This window comes from Gastrolobium bilobum, unplaced genomic scaffold, assembly GCF_033153095.1.
Source record: "Gastrolobium bilobum isolate Gb01-03AN ecotype WA unplaced genomic scaffold, APGP_CSIRO_Gbil_v1 utg30012, whole genome shotgun sequence".
In the NCBI taxonomy this organism is placed as follows: Eukaryota; Viridiplantae; Streptophyta; class Magnoliopsida; order Fabales; family Fabaceae; genus Gastrolobium; species Gastrolobium bilobum.
Window position 1 is genome coordinate 94,292 of NW_026899913.1, and position 13,517 is coordinate 107,808.

Consider the following 13,517-nt stretch of genomic DNA (forward strand, 5'->3'; position numbering starts at 1 on the left):
ATTCAAGGGCTCTCCCCAAGAATAGCTAACTGACATGTCTCACATGTCTAGTGTGACTCCCAGGGTCAAGCCATAGGCAATCAACACAAACTGTAGTATGAAAATAACTCCCAGGGTCAAAGCCATAGGCAGTCAACATACCAAGGTCACTGACAAGGATTCTCATAACATATATCATCATTACATCAAAAATCATATAATATTTATATGAACGTGAATGAATGCACATATACAACATATCAAACACTTATTCATAAACTAAACAATATCTTTCTTCATACCAGACCACCAGAAATTTTGGTTTCATGGCCTGATACATCTTGGTAGCAATAGGATGGATAATGTACTTACCCATATGGCCCTCAGCCAATACCTCATCTACCATTTGACCCTTCGGAACAATGATCCGATCTTTGTAAAATTTAAGACCGAACCTATCAGTGGACACAAAGTCCTGTTCTTTCATGGACTGAATCTCTTCATCAAGCAATTGAGCTTCTTTGATCCGCTCAACTAATGAGTTCTGGACTACCGTAGTAGTCAATAAATGCAGACTATCCTCGGTATTCACAGGAATGCAGAGATCCCTGAATTTCTCAATCAAATTATACTCAGAAATCATCAAATTGGCCATACCAAGCGTCTTTCTGCTTAAAGCATCTGCTACTACATTAGCCTTACCGGGGTGATATTGCAATTCAAAATCATAATCCTTCAGGAATTCCACCCATCGGCGTTGCCTCATATTCAGCTCTTTCTGATCAAACAGATACTTCAAACTTTTGTGGTCATTGTAGACAATGAAATCGGCCCCCGTATAGAAAGTGTCGCCAGATTCTCAATGCGAACACTACGGCTGCCAACTCAAGATCGTGTGTCGGATAGTTCTTCTCATGCGGCTTTAACTGCCGAGAAGCATAAGCAACCACCTGACGAAACTGCATTAAAACACAGCCTAACCCAAACTTAGAAGCATCACAATACACCACAAATTTACTGGTAGGATCCGGCAATATCAATACCGGAGCTGTAGTCAACTTCCTTTTTAACTCCTGAAAACTCACTTCACATTCTTGGGTCCACACAAATGGGTTCCCCTTACGGGTTAACCGTGTCAAAGGTAGTACCATCCGTGAGAATCCCTCAATAAAACACCTGTAATACCCAGTCAAACCAAGAAAACTCCTGATTTCTGTAATATTTTTAGGACGCTCCCAATCTAACACTGCTTCAATCTTACTCGGTTCCATTGCCACTCCTTCAGATGAAATGACATAGCCCAGAAATTGTATCTCAGAAAGCCAGAAATCACACTTTAACGGTTTAGCATACAACTGATGCTCTTTCAGAATCTGCAAAACAATCTTTAAATGCTCAGAATGCTCTTCTTTGCACCTTGAATATATCAGTATGTCATCAATAAAGACAACCACAAATTGATCCAGATAGGCTTTAAAGATCCGATTCATATAACTCATAAAAACGGCTGGTGCATTCGTAAGCCCAAAAGGAATAACCAGGTACTCGTAGTGCCCATATCAGGACCTGAAAGCTGTCTTCGGAACATCATCCGACTTTATCCGGATTTGATGATACCCGGACCGAAGATCAATCTTAGAAAATATAGTCGCACCACGCAACTGATCCAACAAATCGTCTATACGCGGCAAAGGATACTTATTCTTGACAGTAACCTTGTTCCACTGCCGGTAATCTGTACACAATCTTATAGACTCGTCCTTCTTCTTAACAAAGATCACCGGGACTCTCCACGAAGATACACTCTGTCTGATAAAATTCTTACTAGACAAGTCTTCGATCTGCTTCTTCAATTCAGATAATTCCAGAGGTGACATCCGGTATGGGGCAAGAGAGATAGGCCCCACGCCAGGTAACAAGTCGATTGTAAATTCAATTTCCTTCTCTGACGAAAATTCGAAATTTCATCCTTATCACAGTCAAATCAAATGCTTCATTATTAATTCAAGCTCTTTCTGCCTAGTTGCAGTCCAAGTCTGCTGTAGTGCAGCCAAAATCGCTACAACATGATCCGGTGGTGGATCATGATTATTAAATGTTCTACGAGTTCTCCTTGGAGGAACCATATCTCTGCATATATTACACTAAGGAATGAGTTAGCTACGCTCACACTCAGTGATCACACATGCATTATACAGCACTGCAAGAAAACACTCAAGAACTTCCAACTTCAAATATATTATGCTATATATCATGTAACTCCCTAGAGCAACTGCTCTAATACCATAAATGTAACATCCCCGTCTCGAGCCGGTTCAATTAACATACATATGATACAAACAGAAACAGCGGAAGACTTAACTTACGAAAATACGAACTAACTTTTTCTTTTTCTTTAATCCTTTTTCACATGACATATCACATTGCATACTTCTTCTAATTTAATTCTTATTTTACGGAGACGAAAATCGGACAGAGTAACCTCTGTAAATCGGACAACTGGGGATTTTTCAATCCCACACTCAAGAGTTCCTGATAGACAGTTTAAACAATATATATTTCTAGAAGTACCAGTCATGCAAATATACTCAGATACCCATCTATGGGCGCATGCTGAACTTGGCTCCGTGCCACAAATCTAATAGCATGCAATCCAATACATAACATAACTGAATACTACATAGTCATATCATCATGCCTGAATACATAAATGTACATGTATCGAATATGAACACTATACAACAATACATCTTTTCCAAAATACATTTTCACCGTTAAAATTCTCATCTAAACACTTTTCTCAACATGAGCTAAACCTGAATTAAGCTCTAACATGCTCAATCAATCCAAATTTTTTTAAATGAAAACCTATATTCAATATTTCTCAAAACTCAAAGAAAACAAAGATTTCTTAACATGAACTTACCTAGAATGAAGGGAGAAGCTTGCTTCAAGCTCCCATGGCTTCAAGCTCCATCAAAACCCATATTTTCCATGAAATTCGAATTCTTTGGGGGAGAAGATCTCTCTCTACAGTGAACCCCACTCAGAAATACTGGTACCAATAGATTCCTCTCGAAATTTCTCACAGGTTTGGCTTTGGAACGGAGTGATTTGGAGGTCTCTAGCTCAAGTTATGAATTTTGGAAGAATTTTAATCAAAATCTCCATTTTCATTTTCTTTCCTTCGTTCTCTCTGTCTCGCGTCCGTAAAGAGAAGGGAACAGTGACTCCCTTGAGTCACTTATATAAATTCATTATACTAGCGGGTATAAGCTCATCTATCTACACACCTCCATTCATTACCAAACTTTAACCAATAGACTAGAATATTTTTCTAGTCACGTTTCTATTTTTACTTTCACTTTTAGATAACTTTATTTATCCGCATTTTTTACCTCTTAACTGTCATTTAAACTCATTTTTCACCAAAAGTGACTTTATTTCTTTTTCTTTGTAATTATCCTTCAATATTAAATCCATAATAAATGTGAGGGTCATTATACTCTAATTTTTTAATTTTTCAACCCCAAAACGACGTCGTTTCGATGAACATTAGATAAAGTTATCTAAAGTAACATCGGAAACTTTTTCCCATATATATATATATATATATATAGAAGTAAGATCATTTGACACCATTGTCAAATTTTAAGTTTAACACCTCATCTGAGAGCTGTCAGATCAGAAAAGATCAACGATTCTGATTTGTAAGCATGTGACTCCATTGATCTTTTTTTATCTAACGGCTCTCAAACGAGGTGTCGAACTTTAAATTTGACACTGATGTCAAAGGATCCTATCCCATATATATATATATATATATATATATATATATATATGTATATGGGGTTTACATTTCTGCAGTTGCTGTACGTGCAGCAATCAAATATTTGCCATATATATACTTGAAAACATTAAATGCGGGGAATCATAACCATACGAAGAATGAAAGTATTAAATATGGAGAATTATAACCCTACACACTTGTCGTTGTTGTTAGGGGTGTAAATAGGCTAGGTTAGGCTTTGGCTTAAATAGGTCAGGCCTGTGAAAGTAAAAATAAAAAACTTTGCGTATGGCCTGGCCTATTAGTCTGTGTAGGCCACAAATTTCAAGTCTGGCCTGACCTATATTTAAAAAATAAAAGCCTTGACCTAGGTCTGTTAGCCTGTTTAAGCCTATTAAACATTCAACAATTAAAAGAATAACTAAAATAATATTATTTTATTATTCAAAATTATTAAAATAATAATTTCATTTATTATATTTTAAATAAATAATATGATATAGGCCGGCCTGTAGGCTTATAAGCCCGACATGTACAAAAAAGCCTATGACCTGTTTTCTAAATAGGTTTCTTTAAAAGACTAGGCCTGTTCTATTTTACTATTTATAATAGGCCAAGTCTGGCCTAATATAGGCTAGGCCATAGGCCCCTGTAGGACGGCCTAGTCCATTTACACCCCTAGTTGTTGTACGTATAGCGGCTGCAGAAATGATTTTACATATATATATATATATATATATATATATATATATATATGGGAAAAATTATTCTCATGTCACATGAGGTAAGTTTTCTTCCTACACACCCTTCGATAACCGTGCAACATTTTTCTTTTCTTTCTTTTTTATTTTTTAGATAGTGGACCCCACCACTATGTATCTACAACATAAAATTTCTTCTCTCATGCAACATGAGACTAGATAAGCCCTATATATAATATATATATATGAGATTAAACTTATACTTGTTTTTTCTTTACAAACTCTTATATAATTTATTATTATTAGAATAAAATCAAATCAACGATTATAAAATGGTATCAAATTAGAGCCATTCATTTGATTTTGAAGGTTGTAAGGTAAAAATAATTATAAATATAACTTATCTTTATATATATTGAAATCGAGTGTACGTGATTGCACAGAAAATGAATCTTTCAAGTAATATTATTTATTTGGATTCACTTAACATAACATAATATATCATATTTAGTCATGCATTGCATGCATAGAATTATTAGAATACGTTTGGATTCTTTGTTTTAAGCTAGAAGTTAAATTAAGTTAAAACTAAAATAAGAGTTTAAAAAAATTAAAAGTTGTTTAATATTATATAAAAATTTTAATTTAAAAGGTTACTTAAAAGCATATATTTCAAGAAAAATCTCTCTCTCTCTCTCTCTCTCTCTCTATATATATATATATATATATATATATATATATATATATATATATATTTCAAAAAATACACACAATTTAAGAAAAACTCATAAAAGTATTAAAAAAACTCCTCCTACGAGATTTTGGTTTTAGACTTTTTTCTTTATTATAAAAAAAAGTAAGTTTTCTTAAAAAAAATTGGCCTAACTTCTACTTTTAAGAAGAAAAGCTAAAAATAAAAAAATCCAAACAGAATTAGTCTACCATGATTCTGTTAGAATACGTTTGGATTCTTTGTTTTAGTCATGCATTGCATGCATAGAATTATTAGAATACGTTTGGATTCTTTGTTTTAAGCTAGAAGCTAAATTAAGTTAAAACTAAAATAAGAGTTTAAAAAAATTAAAAGTTGTTTAATAATTATATAAAAATTTTAATTTAAAAGTTACTTAAAAACATATATTTCAAGAAAAATCTCTCTCTCTATATATATATATCTTTTTATTTCAAAAAATACACACAATTTAAGAAAAACTCATAAAAGTATTAAAAAAAACTCCTCCTACAAGATTTTGGTTTTAGACTTTTTTTTTTATTATAAAAAAAAGTAAGTTTTCTTAAAAAAAATTGGCCTAACTTCTACTTTTAAGAAGAAAAGCTAAAAATAAAAAAATCCAAACAGAATTAGTCTACCATGATTCTTTCCCCTAAGAAACTAAAAAATAAAAAATAAAAATGCAGTTTTGACATTGCATTTTGGAGCCAAAAAAAATTAAAATTTCATAAATTTGATTGATTCATAAATCATCGTGATAATAAATTTTTCAGAAACCATACAATCACATTAAGTGCTCACAAGTTCAGAATCATCAAATTTGGAAGTAAAAAACCACGAGACACACATCACATTTGTTCAAAGCATATATTAATGCAACTCATCATGTTTCACCTATATACACTAAGGACTAGGCTAGTCTTCATCTTGGTCAAAATCAGAAAAATCCGAAGCATCATCATCAGACTCATCGTCACTCTCGGATTCACTCACTATATATCTTGCTTGCCTACGATTGGCCCTCTGAGGTCTAGCTCTTGCTGCTGCTGGAGCAATCTCAACCACCTCTGAGCTAGGGGGAGAGTTAGAAGCAGAACCCGACAAGTCCTCACTTGCAGTTTCATTTTTCTCAGTAACCCTGCCAAGCACAGAACTACTTTTCTTGTTAAACGGAGACTCCCTCATCTTCCTCACTTTCTTCTCTGGTGATATCCCTGTACTTTCAGCTGGCTGCAACATATCAGTTATAAACTTTTGACCCAATAATGCCTGAGATTGCTTGTTGCCTACGTTTCTCTTCCTGGTGGCTGCAGGTGGCTTCTTGGCATTTTGAGCAGCAGGCTTTCTCCCTCCCTTCTTTTTCCCTGCTTCTGGGGCAGCCTGCTGCAGTAGTTCGAAGTCTTCGTCCTCCTCGTCATCATCAACATTTCTATCACTATCGGATGAATCCAACACTATGGTACTTGAGGACTTCTTGTTTGCACCACCCCTTCTGCTATACTCTTTTTTCCCAGCAGGCACAGATGGCTCTTCAGTTTCCATGGCTGTGGAAACAAATATTGAGTACTAGCATGTCGTATTATAAATGGAATTGGAAGATTCAGAATCCATTTATCTACTGTAGCCCAAAAACATTTACCTGCCGATAGATCACTAGATGCTCCGAAGTTATATGCAGCTAGGCGTTCTTGAAGAGATAGAATTTCATCATCAGCAACCTGATAATAGGCATGTGACAGAGTAAGTGCTCAACATAATTTGAAGAAAACATGCAATACAGGAACTTGGGCAATTGGCATACCTTTTCAGTATTCTTAGAACTTGCTCTGCCTTTTGGTTTAGTGACTTCAGCATCATTCTCTGGGGATGCAAGTAGAGAAAATTCATACCAAAATTCAAAATATTACACATAATAATTATGAATCATATCATAACAATTCAGGCTTACCAATATTCATTGAAGAATTATCATCCTCCGGATCAACATTTTTGGCCTTAGTATTCTTTCGTGGTTGTGGCGGCTTCTTGGCTGCTTTCCTAGGAACTTTTGAAACACCGCGATTGGATGTATTTTTACTTGCTTGACTAGATCTCTTTTGTTCCTCCTCTGCCTCTTTGCTATCTAGTTCCTGGAATAAGCAAAAGATAATAACAATTTAAGATATAAATATGTTAATTCCTCAGATATAATTGAAGATTATGAGATTAAGTAATAGTCTCCTACATCAAGTTTCTTCTCAAGCTCATCTAGATCCTTAATCCACATAGACTTCGATGGAGTTGCCTTCAAAATCTCAAACTCCTTTTCCTTTTCATCCTTTTCAGCTAGCAGCTTCTGAACACTTTCGATGGTCAATGTTCCAATAGACATGGATAACAGATATTCATAGTCACCTCTTCTTGCTCCTTCAACAATGACAGGCTCAGAGCCAGTTTCCTGCTCTCTAGCGTTGTCGTCTTCCTGTTCCTCTGAATTGTCATCAGTTGCCCCAGCAACTTGAGGTTCTACAAATTTACCTTTCCTCGGCATAGGAGTGAAACCTTTCTGCTGCAGCTCCATCAACAAATCCGCTTTCTTCCTGTTGCTGACAATAATTTCTCCATTCACAACCCCTAATATAAACCTAACTTTATTGTCCAACACCAACAAAAGTCGTTCAAGATTGTCCAGTATAAGTTTCTGTATGCATAACAAAATTGCATTTCAGTTCCTAGTAACAGGTGCGGAATATAAAGACCTATTTCCCATTGCCACAATAACTCACCTTTCTTCTCTCATAATACTGCAGCCGGAGGGGAAAGAACTCTTCGAGAACTGCATCAGAAATGACATAAAACTGTGAGTGTGAAAAGTACTATATGATATTATTCAAAACAACTCCACGTATTGAATGAAGAAGGTTATACTTTGTTCCGGATTGTCATATTTCTTAATTTTCCCTTCAGCATCAAAAAGATGCATATTGTTTGTGCTAATTGTGCTAGTCAATTTAAATTTCTTAAGCAGTCCCTCCTGCATGACCATTGCCATTTTGTCCAGCTTCAGCCTTACTTCTATGTCCACGGTTGCGTCATCACCATTTTGCCGGAAATCCTGCATAAAGAAAAAAAAATTATATAAAAAATGACACGAGTTAACTTATTGTGCACATGGTGACGAAATATTTAGGTAAGGTTACCTCAATTAGAGGATCCTTGACATTAGGTGTTCCTTCAGTTAAAGATTCAAGGAACTGCTTAAAATCTTGAGTCCACTTACGGATAGGCAGCTCTGTGATTCGGAAAGTTTGCTCATCCCCTTCCACTATTATACCATTGACTACATACCCACCTTCTTTGGCGCTTTTCTCAATGGTTCCTTTATATCCTCTATACCATGGATCCATTGGCATCATTGTCTCACCATTCAACAATCGCCTAACATTGGCAATAATTTCCCTTGGATTATAGTTGGGAATGTAAGAACTCCAGCCTGTCCCAATTCCCTCACTACCATTGACCAGAACCAAAGGTATAATTGGAATGTACCTGTGTGGTCGGGCAAGAGGAATTTGAATATGTTCTATGTACATGGTTAATCCTTACTAAAACTCTAGAATCTTTACAGAAGAAAGCAAAATACCAGTTTGGTTCAATTGACTTCCCATCCTCATTCAAGTATTCAAGAAGTTTGTCATCATCCTCGTGGAAGAGGCATCGAGTAATAGTATTTAGTTCAGTATAGATGTATCTAGCACTTGCATGATCTTTACCTCCCTGGAAAAGCAAATTTCACAGTAAATACAAATTTTAAGGTAAAAGAAACATGCAGAATATTTTAACAAACGTAGGGTACCAAAGGTCATAAACAGGCTCATCTCACCATGTTACGAGTACCAAATTGACCGTTTGGTTTAAGAAGATTGATGTTGTTGCTACCCACAAAATCCTGTGCCATTCCAATAATTGTGGTAGATAAACTTTGCTCACCATGGTGGTAAGCAGAATGCTCAGACACATAACCAATAAATTGGCCTACTTTTATTTCTTTGAACAACTTTCTCTTAAATGAGCAAAAAAGAATCTTCCTTTGACCAGGCTTGAGGCCATCAACCATTGAGGGAATAGACCTTTGAAGATCCGCCCTGGAGAACAATATAAGCTCTTTGTTCACGAAGTCCCTGTAGTTTATATGTTTGGCCATATGATCACGAAAATTGCTAGGCTGTAATAACAGAGAAGGGTAGAATTTTATTAGAAGATCCCCCCTAGAAATAGGATCAATCAATGAAATGCACAAAATTCTCTTATTGGGAACACTGCACACCTCAAAATTACGAATCCAGGTCTTCCTATCATCGGCTTTTTTCTTACTGAACGCCAGTTCAATTGCATTTCCATCCAGCTCATTTTCCCAAAAGAATTCTTTCTTGTGCTTATCAAGATCTCGAAAGTACTCTCTCCCTTCTTGAGGAGTACTTGTACCCAAACCCTAGAAAGACCAGCAACAAAATAAGCACGTACAAAGCAAAAACTGAAAGAAAAAGAATGAAATATAAACCTAATCTGGAGATACTCTCTCCATGCTTCCAACAACAAACCTTATAGTACTTTATCTTCCAACCATTTGCATTATTCCCCAAGCTTTCTCTCCATGATATATACTCGGGCATGGAATAAAATGATAATTTTGTCCCATTTGAATGAAAAGCCTGCAAAGACAGCCAAGAAAAAATATGACATCCAAAATGGAAGTTCTATAAAATAGTATGGACTGCTCAATGTTATCTTTATCAATAACAACATTAACCATACTAACCCTTATTATGGGAGTGGTAAATTCAACCATGAAAGATGGAACTTTTAGCAGTGATGGCCAGAACGAATGAATGAAGTTTATCAGTAGCCCTTTGATGTGGGACCCATCATAATCCTGAACCACACATAAAGTTAAGCACCGTTATAATCTCAGTGATTAGCAAAAATATAGTACATGCTTGTGCCTTAAAAGATTTTGTTGAAACTGAAGACAAAAGTCAAAACAAGACTGAACTATGATCTTTAATCAACTCACCTGATCTGCCATAATCATTAAATGACCGTATCTCAAAGACTTTACGCCTGTGTACTCTTTGTTTTGCTGCAATCCAAGAATTTTCTTTATATTCTGAATTTCTTCATTCTCCATTATTTGTTTACTGCTGGCTTCCCGCACGTTGAGCAATTTGCCTCTCAATGGAAACACACCATAATGGTCTCGACCCACGACAGAGAGTCCAGCCATCTTCATATAGAATAAATTATGTCACAAATCTAGAACATAACTTCGTTTGAGATTGAAAAAAAATTCACTGTAAAAAGTAGCAGAGGGTATCAAGAAGAAAAAGTAGATCTTTACGTTTTTAAGTTTGAAACTCTACTTAAAGAAAATTTGAACATATGTTCTTTAAAAGTAGAAATTTTTTTTAAATGGTGAGCATGTGATTGATTTCAATTAACAATTTCGGTTATTAGCTTAAACATTTTTGCGAGGCTAGATGTGTCATTATTTCCTGCTAATGTCATTTGGAATAATGAAGCTACCTACTGGGGCTGGCTAATATTAGTTAGGAAGTAATAGTGTAAAAGCATACAGGAGCCAAAATACTGTCGTTACATGCTTTCTACCTCAAAAAGGAGTTCAAATGTGATGTGTTACAACATTTCTTTAAACCCTATTCATCATTAATTTAACTTTTTTTCCAGTCAATGGTAAAAAAATCTTTTGTATATGATATTTTCTCTAAGTATAACGGTTGTAGAACTGTAAAAAATGGACACCACAAATTGAAATATACTTCTCTATTGGTGTAGATGACAACTTACAGCAAGGGCCTTAGCAGAATCTCCCTCTGTCAATATCAAGGTACACTTGTCAGAGTTCCTTCCTCCAGCATCATTTGCATCCTCTAGCTTTACAATGCCACGAATTCTCTGAGTCTTTGTACCATCAGATTTCTTCAGATCTTTGCTTTGCTTAAAATCTGCCCATGATAAGAGGGTGTCCACTATTCCAGAATTGGCAACTGCAAAGGTTTGCAACATGTAAGTGTAAAACAGCAGTTCTTGTTACTTTTTTTATTTTATAACCAATAAATGATGTAGCACGACGAACCTTCCTTCAGCATTGATTCTGGAACATCACATTTAGAACCAAAACTAGCCTGTCTGGTCGTGAGAGTTTCTTTAGTTTGGGAATCAAAAGCAGGGTTGTCAATAAGAGCATTGACAAAAACCCACAAATGATTCTTCACATTGTGAGCTTTGACATTGGCATCCTTTTTCTTCTTATTTACTTTATTCATCACAAAGCTTGTAATCTGATTGGTGATATAGTCAACATGAGTCCCACCCTTGATTGTAGCAATGGAATTGACAAAGCTGACCTGGTAAAAACAAATTAAGGATGTGTAAGACAACAAACTAACAACAATCAATCCTAGTTACTTTGCTTAAGAAGCTCGCTAGTTACCTGTTGAAACTGCCCATCACTTAGACTCGCGCAAATCTCCCACCTATCACCTACTTTTGCATGAATCCTAATAACAATAAACAAATCAAGTTAGCATAGCAATAATGGGAAGAAAAAAACAAAGTGGCTCCTCAAACTATAATCTAAGGAGACGAACCTGGGAAGGGGCACTGGTCTGGATTTCTCAGCTGATTTCAGGTAGAGATCAGCATAATCACGAAATGATTTCATACGAATCAAGCGCCCATTGAGTTCAACCTTCACAGTCTTTCCAAGGCACCCGGCCATGTCCAGCACACGCTTTTTCATCAAAGCAACAACGTCTTCTTCAAGATAGGTCATTTTGAACTTTTCCAAGTCAGGCTTGAAGGTCACCTTGGTCCAGTTCTCACTATCTTTGCATTTTGTTATCACCGGTTCAGACTTCTTCCCCATATTGTTGGAGAACACCTTTCAACCGCAAACCAATCAGGAATCCCCATAAAAAAACTACCGTAATCAACTCCATAGATGACATACAAATTTCTACCCACATCAAAAAGTGAATCATCAATCAAATAAACCTCAAGTTGAGTTCATTACCCAAAAAATAAAAACCCTAGCATGATCCTAAATTTACAAATTTACTCCAATTCGAGTAAAACGAAACCAGACTTCAGGATTAACAGTTAAAGTAGTTAGAACCGTTCATTGAATGCCAAATCCAGGTACTACAGTGGACACACAAGCTAAGCATAACAATTAAGGCTACGAACAACCCGAATCTTAAAACAAAAAAAATGGAAACACAAATTGAGCATATATCAACCACACAAATTTGAAACATTTATATAAAGAAGAAACATAATTCACACTCTAAAAGGAGAAATGCCCGATGCTTTTCACTAGACTATTTGTAATTTCTGGGTCACATTGCAATAACACTTACCATTTTGTGAAGCTCCTCTTCAAATTCACACTTTAAGAACCAAAAGTAAATCAATCAATCTATAATCAACCCCAAAAAAATACCTGTTTATACTTCTTCTGGCGCCTCCCATCGGCTGTCTCAATGACAAACTCGGTGGAGAAGATATTCGTGAGCTTCGCACCGTAGCCGTTACGGCCACCGGTGGTCTTCTTGACATTGTCATCATAATTGCTGCTAGTGAGCAAGTGGCCAAAGATCAATTCAGGGACATAGACCTTCTCCTCCTGGTGAATCTCCACCGGCACGCCGTCGCCGTTATTGAACACACTAACGGTGTTCTGTTCTGCATCGATGGTGACTTTCAGGGAGTCCATGGAGGGGTCACGCTGCTTGTTGTCCGCAGCATTCACAAGGATCTCGTCGAAGATCTTGTAGAGTCCAGGGACATAGGCGACGGCACGGTGTACCATTTCATCGTTCTCGTACACCCACAGTGTCTGCGTGTGCTTCTCTATCGACCCAACGTAGGTGTCGGGCCGCAGCAAGATGTGTTCCAGTTGTGTCTTTTTCTGGTACATTTCCTCTATGGTTTTCGCCGCGGCGATGTTCGCGGCTGTGCTGTTTTGCAAGGGGCGCTTCGTCATTTCGGGGTCCATGGCGATTGTGGAGAGAAGACACAGAGGTGGTGTCTAAAGAGATGAAGAAGGTGAGTGTGTGTTTTCAGAGGATGAAATTGGGAAATGGGGGCCAACGGTCGTGTGGAGTGTTTGTATTTGAAATTTAGGGGTTTCAGAGGGAGTTTGAAATTTGAATGAATGATCGGGATTCGGTTTCGTGGCATCCAACGGATGTGGGTGATTTTTTTATTTTTTTTGGTTTGACAAGAGCCGGGAAAGGAAGAGAGCGTTGTGTAT

The 13,517-nt window shown here is 36.5% G+C and overlaps 1 protein-coding gene across 1 annotated transcript; it reads right to left on the bottom strand.

Annotated features, from left to right (window-relative positions):
- Positions 1–6,118: 6,118 nt before the first annotated feature.
- Positions 6,119–13,247, bottom strand: LOC133294179 (DNA topoisomerase 2-like). Its single transcript, XM_061492825.1, has 19 exons — positions 12,705–13,247; positions 11,851–12,143; positions 11,694–11,760; positions 11,337–11,607; positions 11,048–11,247; positions 10,257–10,466; positions 10,002–10,115; positions 9,784–9,894; positions 9,510–9,674; positions 9,066–9,407; positions 8,826–8,959; positions 8,383–8,731; positions 8,111–8,297; positions 7,969–8,018; positions 7,428–7,883; positions 7,152–7,332; positions 7,005–7,063; positions 6,843–6,921; positions 6,119–6,747 (listed from the first exon to the last, which is right to left on the bottom strand). Exons 1-19 carry the CDS (start codon positions 13,245–13,247, stop codon positions 6,119–6,121), a joined length of 4,440 nt encoding a protein of 1,479 aa, XP_061348809.1.
- Between the last annotated feature and the right edge of the window lie 270 nt (positions 13,248–13,517).

What these genes read in the sequence shown, in the direction of transcription:
- LOC133294179 (XM_061492825.1), bottom strand. Translation starts at nt 13,247, where the DNA reads ATGACGAAGCGCCCCTTGCAAAACAGCACAGCCGCGAACATCGCCGCG. An exon ending in CCTGGATTCGTAATTTTGAG is followed by an intron (nt 9,408 to 9,509) that starts GTGTGCAGTGTT and finishes CTGTTATTACAG; the next exon opens with CCTAGCAATTTTCGTGATCA. An exon ending in ATATGACAATCCGGAACAAA is followed by an intron (nt 8,019 to 8,110) that starts GTATAACCTTCT and finishes TTTCTGATGCAG; the next exon opens with TTCTCGAAGAGTTCTTTCCC.